This window comes from Poecilia reticulata, chromosome 16 (genome assembly GCF_904066995.2).
Source record: "Poecilia reticulata chromosome 16, P_reticulata-male-v2, whole genome shotgun sequence".
NCBI lineage: Eukaryota > Metazoa > Chordata > Actinopteri > Cyprinodontiformes > Poeciliidae > Poecilia > Poecilia reticulata.
This window is the reverse complement of record NC_088845.1, coordinates 17,876,103-17,896,223: the sequence shown is the minus strand read 5'-3', so window position 1 is coordinate 17,896,223 and position 20,121 is coordinate 17,876,103. Positions and strand designations below refer to the sequence as shown.

Below are 20,121 nucleotides of genomic sequence, written 5' to 3'. Positions count from 1 at the left end.
AATTACTCCAGACAAGCTTCAGTGAGCTGCAGACTGGGCGGGTCTTTATCCCCTGGGTGGGAAAAGCTCAAAGCACCGAAGACAAAGGCAGGCAGGAGCAGAAAAGTTAAGAGTGAAAGGAGGGTTAAGAGCACTTTCCCTTTCAGCACTTTTCTGTTGGAAGTTTGCATGCTTAGATTTATAAATGACCGTAGCAGACAAGCACAAAGTGCTATTTAAAAGTTGTGAAGCCTATTTCAAGTGGCAAGACATGGCAGCAAAGTACATCAAGCAAAAAGTAAAAATAACACAAGGTTATAAGTAAACTGAGATGAAAAAAGGAACTCTAATGGGTTTTTCCTTCCAATTATAATAATAAGACAAAATGTAAATTACTGTTTAATCTGGTTATCTGGTTTCTGTCCAAAAACTGCAGTTTAGATTAATTGGATACTCTAAACTGTCATTTGGTAGAGTGAGTATGTTCAGGACTGTTTGTGTGTTTTTGTCCTCTGCTTTGGTTCTGTTGATCTCTGCAGGTTTTGTTTGTTGAGTTTTGCCAGGTGCAGAGAAAGGTCAGAAAACGTCCCACAAAATCCGCTTTCACAAGACCCTAGTACCGGGCTTGAAAACCTTTTTGCACTTTGCATTTTGGTATGTAACCCCACACAACATTGAACTGGATTGAATTGAAATAGTTGTTAACATAGTGACATCTATCTTTACAGCTATGAAAATGTGGTTGAAAATCAAAGGTTAAATATGCTGTTCATTGGGCTGTAAATATGGTTGAGGCTAACAAGCTCTACATTTATTTTTGGCTAAATAAAGACAAAGCCAACCCTCAACAAAACTGAGAGAATGGCAGTAAATATGGCCAGGTCTTATTATTAACCTAAAGTGTAGGAAAATACTTATTTTTTTATGCCACCATATGAAGATCAGTGTGTTTTCATACGAATAATCATTTTTCAGCTGATATGCATGAACTGTGATTTCCTTGTACAGCACCAGCTCCTCTGTGACTGAGTTTCTTAGTGAATTAGAAATTATGCAGCACTGACACATCTCCAAACTATTTGAGAAAAACATTACGTTTAATTGTAAAAGTTAGCCTTCGAGTCAGTCATAACAACAATAAAAACTATAACTGACACACCAAAAGTCTTAAAAACTGATATATTAAATGTATATATTATTTGAAAAAGTCTTCATGTTTTGGCAGATTCGTCGTTTTCTTTTAAATGCTTCATTTTCATCTTAAAACGACCTACACTGAAATCTATCAGACATCCAAAACCGAATGTAGATGCTGAAGAAAAGCTTCACTTTTAAACCACACATGGACAAAAATCAGACATGGTTCAGAAGTATTTTCACCAAAGAATTTCCACTTTGATATTTCATTCTGATAACAAAAGCCTCTCAACAGCATATTCGCATTGCGAGATCTCACGCCACAAGGTCGACGCCAAACAGAAGGTGGGAACCACAGAAAGGAGTTGATGAAGAGGTCAAAATGTAAAGTGGTAAACTGCCTGCAACACTATGTAATGGCATTGCTGTCAATCACTGGTTCTGTGATTTTTTTTTTCCCCACACACAGTGTTATGAAACATGGACAGCTTGAATGATCAACTGTCAAAGAACAAAAGTGGCTAGTCTTTGCAGCCGTATAACTGAGCCATTTTGTGTAAAGCCCTAAATGAATAACTCTCACTGAAAATATATATTTTTGGGTCGTATTACTACGTATTTTCCTCCAAAATATAAAAACCAAAAGCCCTATTATTTTCATTGTTAATTTTAAATGTGCCCATTGTGAACGATCAAAAACTCCTACACGCCGCTGCCTTTGAGGCATTTTTTCCCATTTGCTTAGAGCACTGCACAACAAAGTAATCTCTTATTGATTCCTACAGTACTGCCCGAAGCCAAATTTTGCTTCTGCCTCTGCAGGGTGTCTCACTCATCTGCACTTTTCAGCTGCTCCATTAAATCCTTTTTTCTGCTTCACTGATGCTGCTTTTGGCATGCACACTTCAAGAGGGCACGGGCATGTCTGCCAAACACAAATAATTCATTAACATCACAGTCATTCTTGGTCATAAAAGTGGAAAGGATGTCAGGGGAAGAATAACACACAGCAGAAATGAATCTGTTTTTCCACAGATATTGTTCAGACAGCGGAAGAAGGTGGACAGGCACAAAAAATGATGGCAGCGCTGTAACCGCTGAAGCTCTCTAACTCAAATAATGTTTCAGATTTCTTTGCATTCTTAACACGTTATTCCAAGCATGTCTCAGTGGCGGCAAAAAAAAAAAAGGGATGAATGTCCACTAAATCTCCGACACATTTACAGCTGCGTCCCTTGTGGGTTTGGCAGCAAGATCCTTAACATGATTACCTCTCAACTCAGAAAACAGAAAAATACCCCATGGATTCTAATACCACTTTACTGACCCCGCTGGGGGTTTTAGTTCAAGTCAGATCTGAACATAAAAACGAAACAGGAAGGATGTCTCATTTTCCCGAGGGAGCTCCGTCTTTTTCTTTCCTCTTTTTTTTGTTATAACTCTTTCCACACTGGCTGCTTTCATCCTGCTTCCATTGCTGTGGATACCCACAACACACAGACACTCAACACAGGAATCAAAACACACACAAGAAAAGAAAAAGAAAACATACAAAAAAAAAAGAAACAGATGCACTCATTCACACACACACACCTGCACCCCCCCCCCACACACACACACAAAGGTATATACAGACACAGTGGGCCCTATTTCAGGATGCTGTCAGCAGCAGGACAGAGGCTACAGGAAACACAGGATGAATTCTCCTTTGCCTCATTCCATCACACTGCCATGACACCCCTATTTACCTCCCCCATCCATCTCCCTGCTGACTGTCTACCACCTTGGCACGGCTGTCTCTGTGCATGTACGTGTGTATGATGTGTGTGTGTCGGCACAGTCGGAGTGATGGAGTGAGGTGGACACTGGATAGTGTTCGCTGCGGTGTGAGAGCATGCTGTGTACCCCATCAGTGTTTGACAGTGCTCAGGGTTTCGGTTTAGACGGCTGCACTCATTTCCACAGGAGACTGAGAGTTTTTGTGTCTTCGGTTAAGAGTGACAGAGGCGCAGAGGTTTCACAAATGCTCTCCCCTAACGATGAGCATTTTAGTGAGTTGAAGGGTTTCCATGACGATTTTTTTCCATCGTACTACGTGTGTCCGCCTGCAAAACTTAGAAACGTCACTGTGATTTATTTAAGTAAAGGATATGGTCATGGATTTTGATTTCTTTTTTTTGTGCTGTTTGATTCTGTACTATCCATCATTACAAACAGAATAAACATTGAAGGATAATTAAATTAATCAGTTCAATATGTAGCGCATCCATTTTCTTTACACCCTTGTCCCTCAGTGGGGTCGGAAGGGTTGCTGGTGCCTATCTCCAGCTAATGTTCCGGGCGAGAGGCGGAGTTCACCCTGGACAGGTCACCAGTCTGTCGCAGGGCAACACAGTGACAAACAACCATGCACACACACACTCACACCTAGGGACAATTTAGACAGACCAATTAACCTGACAGTCATGTTTTTGGACTGTGGGAGGAAGCTGGAGTACCCGGAGAAAACCCACACATGCATAGGGAGAACATGCAAACTCCATGCAGAAAGACTGGGGCCGGGAATTGAACCCAGAACCTTCTTGCTGCAAGGCAACAGCCCTACCAACTGCACCACTGTGCAGCCCACTAGTTTAGTTCTCCAGGCAAAAAAAAAAGAAAGGCTTTAAGCTTACTCTTCATTTTTGTTACACATGATCAACTTTTAACCAACTCAAAATTTAATTGCACTGATTTCAAGGACGTACTTTCTTGTAGTCTTTTAAATTGGTCTCCATCAGTAGATTTCCAGGCTTTCTCAAAGCCTTTCAAACGTTTTCTTTTGCCTGTAGCAGCATTTTCACTCACCTTTTGTCTGGTGCTTCTAACCGGATCGTGACATTTTGCAAAGTTTTTTGAGAGATGAAGAAAGTGGGAAAAGTGGGTGACAGGAAGAAAGATGTGAGATCTAAAAACTTAAATGCAGCACGTGTATGTTTTCTGAAAGTCACTTCTGCAAAGGGACAGACGATGATTCAAGAAAACACCTGAAACATGCATCAGCCATCGGTTATTCATCTTCTACATGTTATATTATCCAGCTAGTTGTCGATTACGGTGCTGGTAGTAAAGTATGGCTTTTATGAGTTACTGTGGTATGTTTACTTTTCTTAACCGATTAAGCTAAGGAATAAAATAACTAGAATTATCCTTTATTGTCCCTCCGGGGGGGAACATTCAGGTTTATCAGTAGCAAAGTGATAGGCAAGGGGAAGCAGATTCCCATATATATATATTTATATACAAAGATGTTATAAAAAAAATTCTCATAAGCAGTCTGAAGTTTTTAATTGTTGACCATTACATTAAGTGATCCTTATCACAGAAAGGAAGTCTAAGAATACTTCAATCTACTTCTCAGGATTACAATTAAAACCAAAACAAGGATTAATCAATGGTTTAACTAAAGATTAGAAGAACACGTAATCAATGTTACCAAAAGCTAATTGTAATATCATTCAATTACTCTGTGGAGAATAAATAAAAGAAATAAACAGAGCATACATGACTGATTCTACTTTAACAATAAAAAGTGAAGGAAAAATCTCAATGTGAGGAATGAACATCCAACCATCCATCTATCCATTTTCTTGACACCCTTGTCCCTTAGTGGGGTCGGGAGGGTTGCTGGTGCCCATCTCCAGCTAACGTGGAATGAACATTCAAACTAGTATTATTAAAACAGAATAAAGGGTAGCATTCATCAAGAACTTGTGTGTCGGGGTTCAAAAAAGGGTTTTGATGAGTGATCCACATTCCAGTCTCTACTTTACCCTGAGAGAGGAGAGAAAAAGGGCAAAGACCAAGATTTGGTTGCCATACTTTCTAAAAAAAAATAATAAAAAGGTCAATTGATTATTATTTTTGATACAAACTATCAAGAGTAAAAGCCATTTTCTTTGCGGAGTCATGAGATTTGTTCTCATAGATTGCCGAGCCAGATGGTTACTGTAGTTAAGTGACTTCTCACTTTAACAAAAGGAGAGACAAAAGGTAGCACAGAAATTTAGGTTGACACCGAATATTTGATCATGTTCCTCCAGCATTTCATGTAATATTTAAGCCAGACAGAAAGTAAACCCATTTCTCTGTCTCTGTCGGACGACTGCGTCTGCAGGATGTGGTCTCTCTCTCTCTCTCTGTGTCAGCAAGACCAGTTGCAAGAAGATAGGTATTATAATGGGGTTTTAGCTCACAAACCTGTTTATACACAGATAAATGTGCATTTAGTCATACGAGTCATCATTTATTGCACTATCAATAAAAATGAAAGTGCATGTATGACATAAATAGATTTATGGCCTGACATGAGGGGGTCACTTAATGATGAGCTGAACAGAGATATGAATCACACTATCATGTTGCCGTGTTAAAACCAACCCCTTTCAGAGCTCTCCACCACCAATAAAACATCAATGTCTTGTAGAATAATGATGTTAGCTCTGTCTCTACAAAGGATATGTTTTAAGCTGAACTTTATTCTGTTGAGATATGTAATGTGTTAAAGTTAGGAGCCAAAAACTTTAGAGGGTAAATACGGTTTCACCTTTTCTGGCCTTACCAGATTGCACTATTACCACTGTCAATCATTTAGAGGAGCAGAAAAATCAAGCTCCGTTTTCTGCCAATTTACTGCAGACTGTTTTATCCTTACGCTAAAACTGTAACGTATCCTCGTTGAACCTTAGCAACAGGAACTAAAACTACGTCCCCCAGTGTATTAAATAATATATCTACACAATAGAATAATCAGTTCAATTATTCCTCTTTAAACTTTGTGACCCTCCTTCCTCTTACACATCCTTTCAGTACTTCCTTTTTGTAGGGATATGTAAGATTCCACCAAATCATGGCGATTTGTGTGTTTAGTCAGGAGAAACGTTTCGACATTTAATTTGAGAAGTTTTTCTATGTCAGCCCCTTTATTGTGCTGCATATGTAAAAGCTGTGGGTCGACGTCAATCAGTTAAGCTTTGCTTACAGAGAGCTTTCCATACAAATCCAAGTAACACAAAGTCGAAAACAGTCAGACAGGAAAAGAAATCTTTGACCACTGTACCACCACTGTACCAATGTTTTATTAAGCAGATTGTTGTACAAGCTGCTGTGGTTTTAATTAATATTGACTACTGAGTCCTAACATAAAACCTACTGGGTTTATAATTTTTAGCGTAAAGTAGGTCTCCTGCTCTCCTATTCCTAGCTGTGTGTGTGATTGAAGAAGAAAACCTAACTTTCACAAAAATCATCCCTTTTGTTAAGAACAAATAAATGTAACACTTTTCCAACAAGAGAAAAGAGAAAGCTTTTTTTTTTTGCTTTAATCCATGTTATAAAGTCCTTCCCTCATCAAAAACATAGAGTGTTGCTTTGATTCTTTCATTCATTCTTTAGAAATATTTTGCACTCCCATGCCAGGAAGAATTTGTGAAGGACTTTGGTGGGCTGTTTTTTGAATGTGCTGTTTAAATAACTTATAAATAAATTTGATATTGGCATAAGATAACTCTAAATATCATCAGAGGTAAATAATCAACAATCAAGATGTGGCATTGTTTTCCAACTGAAACAATACTATAGTTGGATTATTTTATGTTAAATACAAACAGAAGTAGATTATTTTGTGCAACAATTTCTAACATAATTACTTTTGTCCCAAGGTTATTACACTGTCAAACCCAACTTTACCATGTTTAAGCATCTAAAATTATTCACAATGAGACAAGGCCAATCTCTAGAGGAAAATTGTGGAGCAGCATTTTAGAAGGATGAATTATGTTATTTTTACTGACACATGTTTTGTTAAGGAACGTCAGTGTTACAATAAACCCCTTTAATACATGAGGCAATATGAAGTCTCTGCAATGACGTTTTAGTTTTGTCCTTGCCTTTTTTGACACCTCATTGCCATGAGCATCCTTTCAACTTAAATTAACTTCCTCATAACGCCCTATGGCTCAGCGAGGTTAATTGGTGTCACCTAAGCATTGCATCGACAAAGATTAAATCCATGCTCAAAAATGGAAAAAAAAGAAGTATACTAAAGCTACTTCGTTACTGTCCACACTCGCAGCCATCTGTGATCAACAAGGTATTCATGTTTGCACTTGCTGGAAGCTGGAAGAAAGATAACATCTTCCTCAATATAATTCTTGTGTGAATTACATCAGGACAACACCACTATACTTTTCATTAAATCTATGCCTTCCTAATTTACCTCGATGCTTCGAGAAGGTAATCAGTTTACAGCGCACAGCCGCTGCAAAGCGAAGTATGAATAGAGCTTGACGCGTACTGATTAATATCATCGTCCTCTACTGGTTAACACACTGACAAACCACTTCAGATTTGCAACAGTCTATGCTTGAAAATTAAGCCTGCCCAATGGCTTGGATATTAATTATTAAATAATCACTACCACGTGACTCTCAAACATCTCAAGGACATGAACATGAATTTGTGAGAAGTGATTGTAAAGTGGTGTAATTCCTGCTAGGATTGCAACAGCTCATTTGACTGTGTTCGATGCACCAACAGCTTCTTTTACTCACCCCCTGCCCCTTCTGACACCTAACGACGGCAGGGTGACGAACTGTAATTCATATGTAAAAATCATACCTCCAAGTATATCCACATGCAGAGGGTGTCGTTGTACACTCATGCATGCAGATGGATGAGATTCACATGGACAGGAAGCAAATATTGCTTACCATCTGCAGATGTTGGTGGTTTTGGTGGTGCGTGAGTGTCATTGACAGTCTCCTGATGGGCAAACATCTTCTTTCCAGACAGCCTATGTTTCCGTACTGTTTCGCTACAGCAGCTGAAACCTCCTAAGCATAATAAGCAATCCACACCTGGAAAAATATACTGTAATACCCGCATGGTTCAGTCGAACAGACACAACGAAAAGACAGGAACAATCAAACTTATACTTTACAGCTTTTAAACCAAGACTGTGACTTTAGAATTGGCAAGGTCAGAAAACATTATTTGACGACATAGCCCCGACCAGAAGAAGAGACAAAACCCAGGAGCTGAGAATTAACACGCTGCCCATCCCCGCCACAAATCTGCCCCAGATGCTAAGGAGCGTCCGTCGGGAGGCCACTGCACTTTGCTTAAGGGTGGTAGTTATTTTCAGAAGCAATAATTAGGGTCTGAGTGTCAAGATTTCCCTTCGCCCCTTCAAACAACATTCAGCTTGACAACTATTAAATGCCATTAAATCAGCTTGGAGAGCTTATTAATTTTACTGCTTGGACACATTTAAACTGAAACATGCATAACTTAAGGAGAAGGAGGGAGGGAAGTAGAAGAAGAAAATAGAGAAGTCGAGTCAAATGTCAGAAAGATTTACTGACCCCAAGGCTGCAGAAAGCAGCAAAGGGGAAAGCTCATGGCAGACACAGGTGAAAAGCAGAATGGCTTTTATAGTATATGTAATTATAGTCAATGCCAAAAAAGGGCATAAATATACATGAATGCTTTTCTGCCACTAGAGACAAAATATTTCCCAAATATTCTAATTACGTTCTATGTCACTTCAAGATCATTCACACATACAGTGTTTATTGCTTTCATTCAGGGGTGTAACATGAAAGCACAAGATTAAAAATCTTGAACAAGCATCCAGTTATTTACAAGAAAATCAACAACAGTTCTCTGAAAATGCTCCCTAAATTTAAGCTCTTTGACTCTCACCATCTTGCCCTCCACCCTGGTTACAGTAGATTACTATGTGCCCTCTCTCCAATGATGCTGAAGTGCTGGTTTTCTTTCTACTTTTAGCATGAGGTTTGTGTTACAAGGAACCAACCTAAAGAACACCTATTATTATATAGGCTAAGGAATTCCCACAAAAAAAAAAAAAACAGTATTTGGCAACCACTACAAAGGGAGATTGGTAAAAATAAATGCCATGCAGCTATTGAGACTAATCTGTTCTTTGATGTTTTTAATACAACTGTATTGTTAAATGAAAATTAATTTTAAGGATGTTTGCTGGGAATGTCCATATTCTGCCTGAGATGTTTCTTGTTAAGATACCCCTGAAAGAGCTCTGTGATAGATCATCATAATTATGAGGTATAAGAAATCTGTTCTAAATAAAAATATGAACATGTGACATGCATTTGCATCCAGCCTCTCGGAATCAAGGCTTTTAGGGTAAGTTCAATGTCTATTGACAGAAATTTCTTTCCATTCCCACGGTTTTTGGTAAAGTTTCTCAAGCTTCTTAATGGGATGATGCCTGGGCTTTGACTAGGCCATTCTGACATATGTATATAATTTAATCTACTCGGGTTGTCCTGCTGTGGAGCAACCCTCCATCGCAGTTCCCAGTGTTTTACACACTTGAAGAGCTTTTCCTGAAGAAAATAATTTCCTCAGGATGATGCTATCACCACCAATTGTGCTATATATGTGCTACTTTGTGTTGCTCTACTATAATGAAATCTCAACAAAATGCATTGGAGTTTGTGTTTGTATTACAATATGTAGATGTTCAAGGAACAGCCTTTTACAAGGTTCTCAAATCCACGTTGGCTTAAGTTGTGGCTTTACTGGTGTTCTTATCCACGATCTTCTGTTTTTCTTCGACTCCGCTTTTAAAGCAGGCCATCAGCACAGTTGCGGTTTAAAACATCCTGTGGCCACACAGAAACGCCTAGTTGCATAAGTGCAGGGTTTGGGGTGTGTGTGCATGTGTATCCGTTGGAGAATGAGGATGTGAGGATAATTTAATTACGAACCAGATAGAGCGGGTTACCGAGGTTAATATCCTGCATGCACTCTTCTCCTCTCCGGACACTGTAATTGCTTTAAGCACATTAGGAAGTTTATTGACTGCGATGGCCTTTTAAGACATTACATTTCTGCTTCTTAGTGTCAGACAGGAGTCGTCCAGCTCCGCTCGCTGTCTCCGTCTCCTCCTATTTCTGCCGCAGCTCTCCTCGCCCCGTCACTTTCTTGTTTCTGTGCGCGCCTCCCAGCCTGTGTCTGCTTAATTGAGGCTCTGTTAATATGATGAGATTTGTATAGCGGCTCATCCGCAGAGGCGGCGTGTTGAGCTTTGACTGGCAGGTGATTAACTCCTCTTAACCCACAGAATCATTTGTCCTCGGTGGAACAGTTGCACTAATGACACCATAAAAGGCTTCTTGATGTGTCAAATTCTTGAGTGCAGCTCCAGAGAGACAGAGGGAGAGAGAAGAAGTGCTTCAACAACTTCCTCCAAAAATTGTGCGTCTCGCTCATTTTCTTCTTTTTCTCTTACTTTAAATCCCTCAACGAGGCCTCCTTGTGAGGATGGAGGTGGATGGAAGGAGTTATTAAAAGGTCCTCACCTCCCCCCCTCGGGACTGTTAAAGAGGAATTATATGCAACCAAGTGCACTTACAGGACGCGTAAGAGTTATTTCACATTTCTGTTGCAATAAATTCACTTTCCACTACAGTCGTGGCAGGAGAGGAAAATTATTTTTAGCCCAGGAAATATTTTTGAGTGCTTTTCATAAGACATCTGCAGGAAGAATTTTATGAAGAGCTTCAGGTGAGAAGGAAAAAAAAAAAAAGAAAATTACTGATTGGAGGGGGGCGGAGGGGAGCGAGGGATGAGATGCATGGGGAAAGTGATTGGGAGGAGACGAAAAGCACAGGAATGCTGTGACAGCTGACAGGGAGCAGAGCCAAGCAATAACTACAGCAGATATAGCCAATGTGAAAAGATAAATGATGTAATATCTGCATGGATCAATGTCGGTGCCTTCTCTCTAAAAGGGGCTCTCTCTCTCTCTATAAATTTCGCAAGAGTTGCTCCAACTCCACGTGCAAACACACACACACACACGCACACCCCCCCACACACACACACACACACACGCACACACACACACACACACACACACACACGCACACACACACACCCACACACACACTTTCACGCTGAAATACACACCTTCCACAATTAGAAAGAATTAAGATGAATGGCTGTGAAGTTGGAGTATCTGAAGACCACTCTGTAAATGTCTCCCCCCAGCTGTCCGGTCCCATCACCACCGCAGATGGTAGAGGGAGGCGAGGACGAAATCAATTTGTTAAGATAGCAATATCAGGCTAATGAGAATTCAAGTGGCTTGACTTTCGACATGCTTCCCATCGTGTCACTCACATTATGAAACCAAGAGGCCATTAACAAAGAGACCAGCGTTCTGACAGTTCCACCTTGTGGTAAGTCGGACAATTACACCCGTCGGGTTTATACTCCACTGATAATACAGTAAATAACAAAAGTTGTCGAGCCAGAGGATAAAATATAGCCATCTTCGCCTTTGCATGTTTATGGGTAACACAATTAGATATGAGGGGCCGTTTAGGACAAAATCTATGTTTTGTCTCTCACACACTACAAGAAACTCACGCACACTCAAAAAAACATCACGCACACTCCAAAAAAACATCACGCACACTCAAAAAAACATCACGCACACTCAAAAAAACATCACGCACACGCAATTTGAGTATTTTTTGAGTGTGCGTGATGTTTTTTTGAGTGTGCGTGATGTTTTTTTGGAGTGTGCGTGATGTTTTTTTGAGTGTGCGTGATGTTTTTTAGAGTGTGCGTGATGTTTTTTAGCGTGTGCGTGATGTTTTTTTGGAGTGTGCGTGATGTTCTTTAGAGTGTGCGTGATGTTTTTTAGAGTGTGCGTGATGTTTTTTTAGAGTGTGCGTGATGTTTTTTTGAGTGTGCGTGAGTTTCTTGTAGTGTGTGAGACACAAAACATAGATTTTGTCCTAAACGGCCCCTCACCCCTCATAATTAGATATTAGTTTGCACCCAGACTGGTGCTTGCATGAATTAACACAATGATTGACACATCAATTATCCACGATTTGGTTCTACTGTATCGGAGGAGGACCATACTTTAAGCCTGATGCCTACGCTGAAAATCTACATGCGGTTTAATGGATGACTCATTTTTGAGGCTGTCGCTGAGATTATGACTTATTGTATTCACAGCGTGAACCCCCACATCAGCCGCCAGGACAAGAAAACTGCCAAAAGGAAATAAAGACACAGCAACAGCTCATACATGCTTTGTGATGTTGGCTCACACTGGTTCACATTCTTGAAGCCACATGATCAAAATACCAAGACAAGTTTGATGTTTCACTTGAGAACAATACTATGAGTTGTGATTATGTATTGAAAACAAAGTAGACATATCAGTAACAAAAATATCAGCTTCCAATCAGAAGAATAAAAATACATGTTCATTTGTTTTGTGTTGTTTTTTTACAACGGTGCCTGTAAAAGGTACTCACCTCCTTGGATGTCTTTTCCTTTTAGTTTTTAGAAATCAATCATGATCAACAAAATGTGTTTATTTTTGACAAAGTTAACCAGAAAAAAATACATAGCTATTCAAAAATAATGACAATTAAAAAAAACATGTAGCATAAAATAAATGATTGCATAAATATTTACCTCATTTAAAGTGATAGACGTAATTCATTGGAAGTTAAGCCGATTGTTGGTTGTGGTCTCAAAATGAATTAAATGGACACTAGTTAAGCCATTAGTTTGCCCTCAGGCTAATGGCTTAACTAGCTACCTATTGTATTGCAGTTCATTCTAAAACCACTGGGTGCTGCACTTGAGCAACAAGATTTCAGTCCTGAACAACTAAAGCTGAAAGTCAAAAAGCTGTCTAGACGCAGAGTGTGTAACACACTGATGTACAGTAGGTGGCGGTATGCACCTAGAAGTTGTTTGCAATTACCAATAATAAAAAGGAAGAAGAACCAGAACTGCGATATTATTTTTAAGTGAGCCTCACTGAACAACAGGAACGAACCTGCTTTAGTCTTATCCAGCACGTGTTTATTGACAATGAAGTTGGAGAAAACTACTGCAACACTTACAAAGAACATTATTTTTAATGCATTTCAGTGTTCTGTCGCTACCTTACTCATCTTAAATAGTCGTGAGAAAGTGCCACGGACATTGTACATATCTGAAGGTAATATGTCAAACTCAAACATCAAAAGTAGATTAGAACATATCCATATTTAATATTTTATGGTACTTTAACGTTTTTTGTCACTAGTGGAATGCTTCCGATTCAGAATGAGGCCAAAATGTGAGGTGAAGAGTAAGAAACCTGGACGAAGAGTCAAAAATCATATCCTTCACTTAATTGTTTTAGATCATTAAACAAATATTACTCGCAATACAAAAACCAGTTTTAAAACCATGATTTTTATCTATAGAGAGAGAGGAAGCTATCCGTATCAACTTGGTTTTGTGTGAAAAGGTAAGAGCCTTCATTTCAACAGCCACATTATGGGCAGCTTGAGCATTAGCAGCCTGTTTAACTTCCCGCTGTCATGCTAATTACATTTAAGTCCAGGCATTGATTGGACCACTCCAAAGTTTTTATTTTTTCAGTGGTTCAGAGCAATTTGTGTCTGGGTCCCAAACTGATTGCTCAGCATTCTTTCCCAAGACTTTCTCCAAATTTCCTGCTCAAGAAATTACTGCAAGATTTTCAGTCTGTAAAGCAGCATGGTAACCCTAAACCATCACAATACCACTACAATGTTTGCCTGTTGAATTATGTTATTGCTCTAAAATGCTATTACTATCAGATGTAACGGGGAGCTTCCCAAAAGATCTATTTTAACTCTTAACAATAATCTTTGAGGATCAGCAAGATATTTTTTGCAAGATTATTTTTTCTCTTTAATCTTAAGCTTTTTTTAAAATCCGTTTTGGTTTTTCCCTCCTGTAGATGCTATTTTGCTGAGTCTCTTTCTTGGTGTTGGAATAATGACCTTAGTTCAGGCAAGTGAGATCTTGAGTGACCTCCAGGATGTTGTCAATGTGCTCTCATGGTAATTTCGTCATGCTGGCAGTCCTGTGATGGTCCATCCTTGTTTTGTTCTTTCCCTATTTGTGAATAATGACTCTCACTGTGAATCACTGGAGCCCAAAAGCCTTAGAAATGACTTTGCAACCCTTTGAAGACTGGTTTCTGACATGCTTCTGCCTTCCGGTGTGATGCAGGTGTGTGGGTATGTGAAGATACGCAACAAGAAAAGAATCTCTTTCATGAATTTTACTCCCTCCAGTGACGGGTAAGTTGCAATGCCAGCTGAGTTCTAACTGAAGAACCGTGTCGTTTTCAGCCTCTGGCTCTCGCAAAGACAGCGCTTTGCAGTGCGCATGCAGTGAGCTGCAAGAGCCGTAACCACAACAACAGAACATGATAGAACCTATAAAATTTATTTACGATACTAACGTTGTCTCCAGGGCTGTGTTGCATTTACTGACCTGGCATAGGCTCAAAAAATGAAAACAAAGTGCAAAATCAAGCATATAGGGTTATAAACTGCTTCATTCCCAGATCAAACATTTTAGATCTGGGGGTCTTTCAGCCTGCTCCATGTTATCATATGAATTCTAATAAAATAAGTTCTTTATTCTACTAGTGGGAGGGTATTCAGGCCTGCACCCACCACATGGGTTTATTTTCCTTGTCTTTTAAGTGAAGAAGAGCATCCCTTGTCTTTAGGATGCTCATTAACCAATTACTCTTGTTTAAATGATCTGGTTTGTTTTCTTCCATCCATTTGTGCAGCTGTCGCTCCATTTGCGTTTTAGTGCTCTGCATTCTTTGCTCCAAACTGTTCAGCACAATTTGTTCTTGAGTGTTTCATCCTTGGGGTGAACCACCAATTTGTTTTTGATATTGTTGTTAAACTGAAAATTTCACAGACTGTTAAAAGCTTCAAGCTGCTTTTTGTTGTTGTTAAAACCACTGACTGCTGACATGGGTGTGCAGCTCATCTGTGTTTGGTTCACATAAGAGCTTAGTCATCTTGACATTTAAGAGGTTGTGTATTATTTTAATATTGATTATTTACATAAGTCTCAACTGTTACAAAAAGTGCATAAAGACAGTTTTAGCAGATCTGAGTAATGAGATGTCACGTGAATAATATATTCAGTTCTGATTTGTCACTGTCCTTTTTTTATATTGATCTTGGGAATGTCATTTATCCTCGCGAGGTTGCATACCTCATACAGACAAAACAAATAGTCTCATCCTGCTCTGCAGTAGGATTGATAGTGATTCATTTCCTTCTTGAATGTCAGATCCAGTCGGCAAGTAGCTCAGTCACAGCTTTTTTATATATAGAGTCAAAATTAGGTTGTCACTCTTATTTGAGAATGTTGTTGATTACTTAGTAATGCAAACACGATGGCGAAGAACCTGAAAACCGAGCAGCAGAAGAGAAGCTACTTCTTTGTTCCCACTGTTACTATCCAGCACAACGCTGCATCATTGCAGTGAAAATTAAATGAATGGCCATGTGGTTCAGGCCACAGCTGCCATGACTGGGGCACTCCCTCCCCCGTAGGTAGGGAAACCAAGCTTAAAGAGAGAGTCTGTCTCGTAAAGATGATGTCATCAATGACTGAAGGGCCTCCTCTTTCATTTGCAGAAATGAAAGGGGGTGGGTGGGTTCTCCTCTGGGCCATAAAGATAGCTGATGACATGTAGATACTGGACCGCTTGGCTAGAAGGAAGGAGTTCCAGGTTATGCTGAGTGAGGTAAAATGCTGATTTAGAGCGAATGTTGTGCAATGATCATTGCAACAAGCGGAATTTCTAAACAGGAACTACAAACTTTCTGCAACATGAAGACTGAAAGTGTGAGAGACAAGAAAGGCTTGAAACAAATGGATTGGTAGCTATTTCAGAGGGTCGGCTTTAAAGGTCCAGCACCAGGAGGAGAGCGAAAGCAAATTGGATAGAAGAGCAGGCACAGAACAGGATGACTTCACTCTGCACTATTAATCTCACTGAGGACTGAGTGATTCAGCACCATGGGAAAATCTGGTAAGTGGAGACTGCAGTCTGACGGTTGTAACACAAATCTTTTTTTTTTTCTCCCCCACCACTGACTTACAAATTTCCAAGACAGAAAAATCACTTGTGTGATCTCGACAGTTTGTTGGTGTTGAAGCCTCGTCATAATGTTGTACAAAACATATATTGAACTGTAAAAAAAATAAATAAAAAAAAAACACTACTAAAAGCTGTTTCTCTGTTCTTAATCTGGCACACTTTGATTACTTTAATTCTCGTTAGATTCCTAGACAACAACAGCAGGATCTGTCCTTCTGTTTTAGTCTGTGTAAATATTTGAATGTACCTATTGTGTAAGCACTGGAGATTGTGAGACTCATGAAAAGGCCAGTGAGTGATAGGCACTGAGTAGCCTTGTGGAGAAGGGGGTGACAGCGGGTTGAGGGGGATGATCCAGCAGACGTTTTCTTACTCACAATGTGAGGTCATTCAGTCTCAACATCACAGCTCTGAGGTCACGCATGAGTCTCCCTGCTGTATCGTTACATTCCTGCCGTCATCAGACGTCTAACCGTTCCCCTCTCTCTGACCCGTCTCCGTCTCTCAGCCTCCAAACAATTTGCTGAGGAGGTGCTGCAGTGCCACAACGAGTACAGGAAGAAGCACCAGGCTCCTCCACTAAAGCTGAGCAGCAAACTGAGCAGAGAGGCTGCTCGGTGAGATGCAGCACACATGCATGCACGCACACACACATGCAGATTAAATTACAAAGCTAAAGAGAAAAGGTTTATGTTTATCAGTCATCACCAAAGTTCTGCGGTGAACAAAAGCATATTAGATACAAACTTAATGTATCTAATATGTGTTTCTGATTACAAGTGATATTGATAATTCGACTGCAGCTACATTAAGATGTTCAAATGACAGTTAATTAAACTGCATTTCAGTCACTTTTATTAAATCAGTAGCACCAAGTAAACTTAGGGATTATCTATTCTCTTGAGTAAAATGTTTTCAAGTTCTTCTTTCACAAGAACTAGTTCAAATACAGACCCTTTATGCGAAAGAAAACAAAAATCATGTTCACAATTCATCACCTAAATATTCTGAATTAAGTTCAATAACCTGAGCATGAACTAGATCCTGTTCATTCATCATGTTTTTTTTTTGTTGTTTTGTTTTTTTTTTTTTTTCAAAAGTTCAAAATATAATACGGTTAATGAGCCCGAGATTATTCATGCCACTGGCAAATTTGAATATTTTTTATTGAACCCGTAGGGAAGGAGGCAGGTACCTCTCCGAAGACAATCAAACAACATGAAAAAAATAAGACTCATTTGTGGGTTTTATTTTTCTTTTTACCTAAAAAAATATATTTTTTGTGGCACAAACTGTTTTGTCACAAAACGTTTGTGGCAATTATGTTTTCTGTTGCTAAGCTTAATGAACTTCAGTCTTTTCTCTTTTTTTAAAAAGTGCATTAAAAAAAGACTAAATTTTCTTTTCTTTCTAGTTATGCTGAAAGTCTGGCTAGCACAAGAATCCTGAAGCACAGTGTGGAGTCCAGCAGGGGGAGCTGTGGAGAAAACCTGGCATGGGCTTCTTATGACCAAACGGGTAAAGACAAGTAACACCTAATTTTTAAAACATCACACATATGTTTAAGCTTTGGAGCATGATTAAGTTAAATCTATGCATTTGATTATTCTCCCCTTGGTTAAAAAAAAAAACAAAAAAAAAACAAGACGGCAGGATCTGAATGTAGGACCTAAAGTAAATGCTCTGTTCTGACTGCCAGTTGGTGCAGCTGAACAGCTGGACTCTATTTCCCCTCCACTTCAGACACTATGACTCACTGCAGAAAAATGTCAGCACAGGACAAATATTGATAAAACAGCCCAGTAATTACTGACAAAAAAGTATCAACATAAGCCCCACGAGACCAAGAGGAATTTGCTCCAAATGACATCCATATTAAGTTCTTTTGCATTTTAATAATGCAATATTAATCTGCTTGGCCTCTAGACTGATGATGTCTTTTTTAAATTTTATTTATTGCTGATGCAGGGAAGGATGTGGCAGATCGCTGGTATGAAGAAGTCAAACAGTACAACTTCAGCCACCCTGGATTCTCCTTTGGCACTGGTGAGATTCACACTCTTCTAATGTTTTGTCTCATCTCATCTTTTCTTTTCTCTCTCAGTTTGTCAACAGCTTCTTCGCCCGCGATGTCGTTTTGTGTTTACATGTTGTCACTTTCGCTTTCTCTCGCTGTCACACTTGTGCAGGCGTTGGGGTGGCTGGTTGTTATTTTTGAGCTAATGTCAGTGTGTGACTTGGTGTCCCTCCAATGGGAAACTGAGGGGAAAGTCACTGTCATATTTATAGACGACAGACGCGCATGCCTCATGTCTTAGTCTGCATTAATTCCGACACACGGTCTCCTGTATCTTCAAGCGCAGTGGAACTTAATAACACAGAGTAGATCAGTCTTAGCCACTGCAGTGATTCACAAATATTCATGTTACATTTCCTGTAAGAGAAAGACGGGATAAGAACTGGAAGAGGGAAGGGAGACTGAGTGATGCTGGAAAGAAAATTCCCCCCCTTTTATAAATGTTTGGGGGGAACTTGAGTGCCTGATCGCACAGCTGCAGCAATTTTCAAACAAAAATGTTTCTCACTCTTGCTGCGTGTTCATGTGTTTTCTTTTGACTTTGTGTGTCACCTTCAGGTCATTTCACTGCAATGGTGTGGAAGAGCACCAAGAAGTTTGGTGTGGGAAAGGCCACAGCGTCAGACGGCTCTTCCTTTGTCGTGGCCAGATATTTCCCAGCAGGGAATATAACGAATCAGGGACACTTTGAGAGTAATGTCCTCCCATCTAAAACTGGCTCCTGAAGACCTATTGATCCCCCTGGACTTTACTCAGGGGGGCAAAAACATTTGCTTAGATTTAAAGGGGAAAAGCTGCCTCCCTTGCAGAGCTCTGGAGAAAACAACGGCTAAAAACCCAAACTGCAATATCGTAGAATTTTAAAAGATAAAACACACTCAGTCCTCTGCATCTATAAAGACCTTTGTGAGGCAGAGTGTTCAAATTGCCTAACATTTTTGTAACTGTAGATTTTTGCTGCCTAAAAACCATTTTCTCTTAAATTTGTACACTAAAGAAATGTTTCATGTATTTTTCTCTCCTTTTTGTAAGAGTGAGTTAATATGGAGAAATGGTCACCGACATGCTGACATATTTCCTGGATTTGAAGCTGATGACTGTACATGTTAGGAATGTTCTTGTTATTGCCCCTTCTTGTTAAAGAAGTCAGGGCTTGTGTTGTTTTTCATATTCTAACTAGTTTTTTTACAATAAAGCTGAAAGATTGTCATAACAAAACGCATAGTGAGTTTGTGAAAACTCAACATGTAGAGTCAGTTTGCTTTTGACTACACAAATATTCTCTCAATATTTTCTGAGTCTGTTGGTTGTGTGTGTGTGTGTGTGTGTGTGTATATATATATATATATATATATATATATATATATATATATATACTGTATATATGTGTGTGTACTTATAAAGCTTTAAAGCAAGCATATTAACTTTCATTGAAATAGCATCAGAAAAAAATAAATCCAGTGCTTTACAAAGGCAATAATGTCCACAAACCTTGTATTTTATTGGAGTTTTATGTAATAAACTAACAGAACTCATGACAATTAAGTGAAATTAGAAGGGAAAAGATCAACTTTTATAAACTTTCTACAAACTAAAATCTAAAAAGTGTGGCATAAATTTAGATTCAGCCCCATTTACTTGGACATCTCTTAACATGTAGTTAAACAGATTGCCTGCAGGAATCACCTACTTAGTAAATCTAGTCCACCGTTGTCTGATTTAATGCCGGCATAATTCAAGCTGTTCTGCAAGGGACTCGGAGATTTGTTAGAGAGCATTAACAGAGATCATAACAAAAGTAGGAACACAGCAGACATGTTATTCAGAAAGACGTGAAGTTTAAGAAGAGTTAGATAAAACATTATTTGAACACTTGAGTGACAAGAATGGAAAAGTGGAAAAAAAAAAA

The 20,121-nt window shown here is 39.2% G+C and overlaps 1 protein-coding gene across 2 annotated transcripts; it reads left to right on the top strand.

Moving 5' to 3' along the window:
- The first annotated feature begins 15,180 nt into the window (after positions 1 to 15,180).
- Positions 15,181 to 19,430, top strand: glipr2l (GLI pathogenesis-related 2, like). 2 transcript variants are annotated; one of them, XM_008432604.3, is made up of 5 exons: positions 15,662 to 16,066; positions 16,644 to 16,752; positions 17,550 to 17,653; positions 18,104 to 18,181; positions 18,771 to 19,430. In XM_008432604.3, exons 1-5 carry the CDS (start codon positions 16,054 to 16,056, stop codon positions 18,935 to 18,937), a joined length of 471 nt encoding a protein of 156 aa, XP_008430826.1. In that variant the 5' UTR covers positions 15,662 to 16,053; the 3' UTR covers positions 18,938 to 19,430. The 2 variants fall into 2 exon arrangements, with proteins under 2 accessions (XP_081453594.1, XP_008430826.1); XM_081597468.1 differs by lacking the exons at positions 17,550 to 17,653; positions 18,104 to 18,181 and having other exon boundaries at positions 15,181 to 16,066.
- Positions 19,431 to 20,121: the final 691 nt, after the last annotated feature.

What these genes read in the sequence shown, in the direction of transcription:
- glipr2l (XM_008432604.3), top strand. An exon ending in CTGAGCAGAGAGGCTGCTCG is followed by an intron (nt 16,753 to 17,549) that starts GTGAGATGCAGC and finishes TTTTCTTTCTAG; the next exon opens with TTATGCTGAAAGTCTGGCTA. An exon ending in GGCTTCTTATGACCAAACGG is followed by an intron (nt 17,654 to 18,103) that starts GTAAAGACAAGT and finishes TTGCTGATGCAG; the next exon opens with GGAAGGATGTGGCAGATCGC.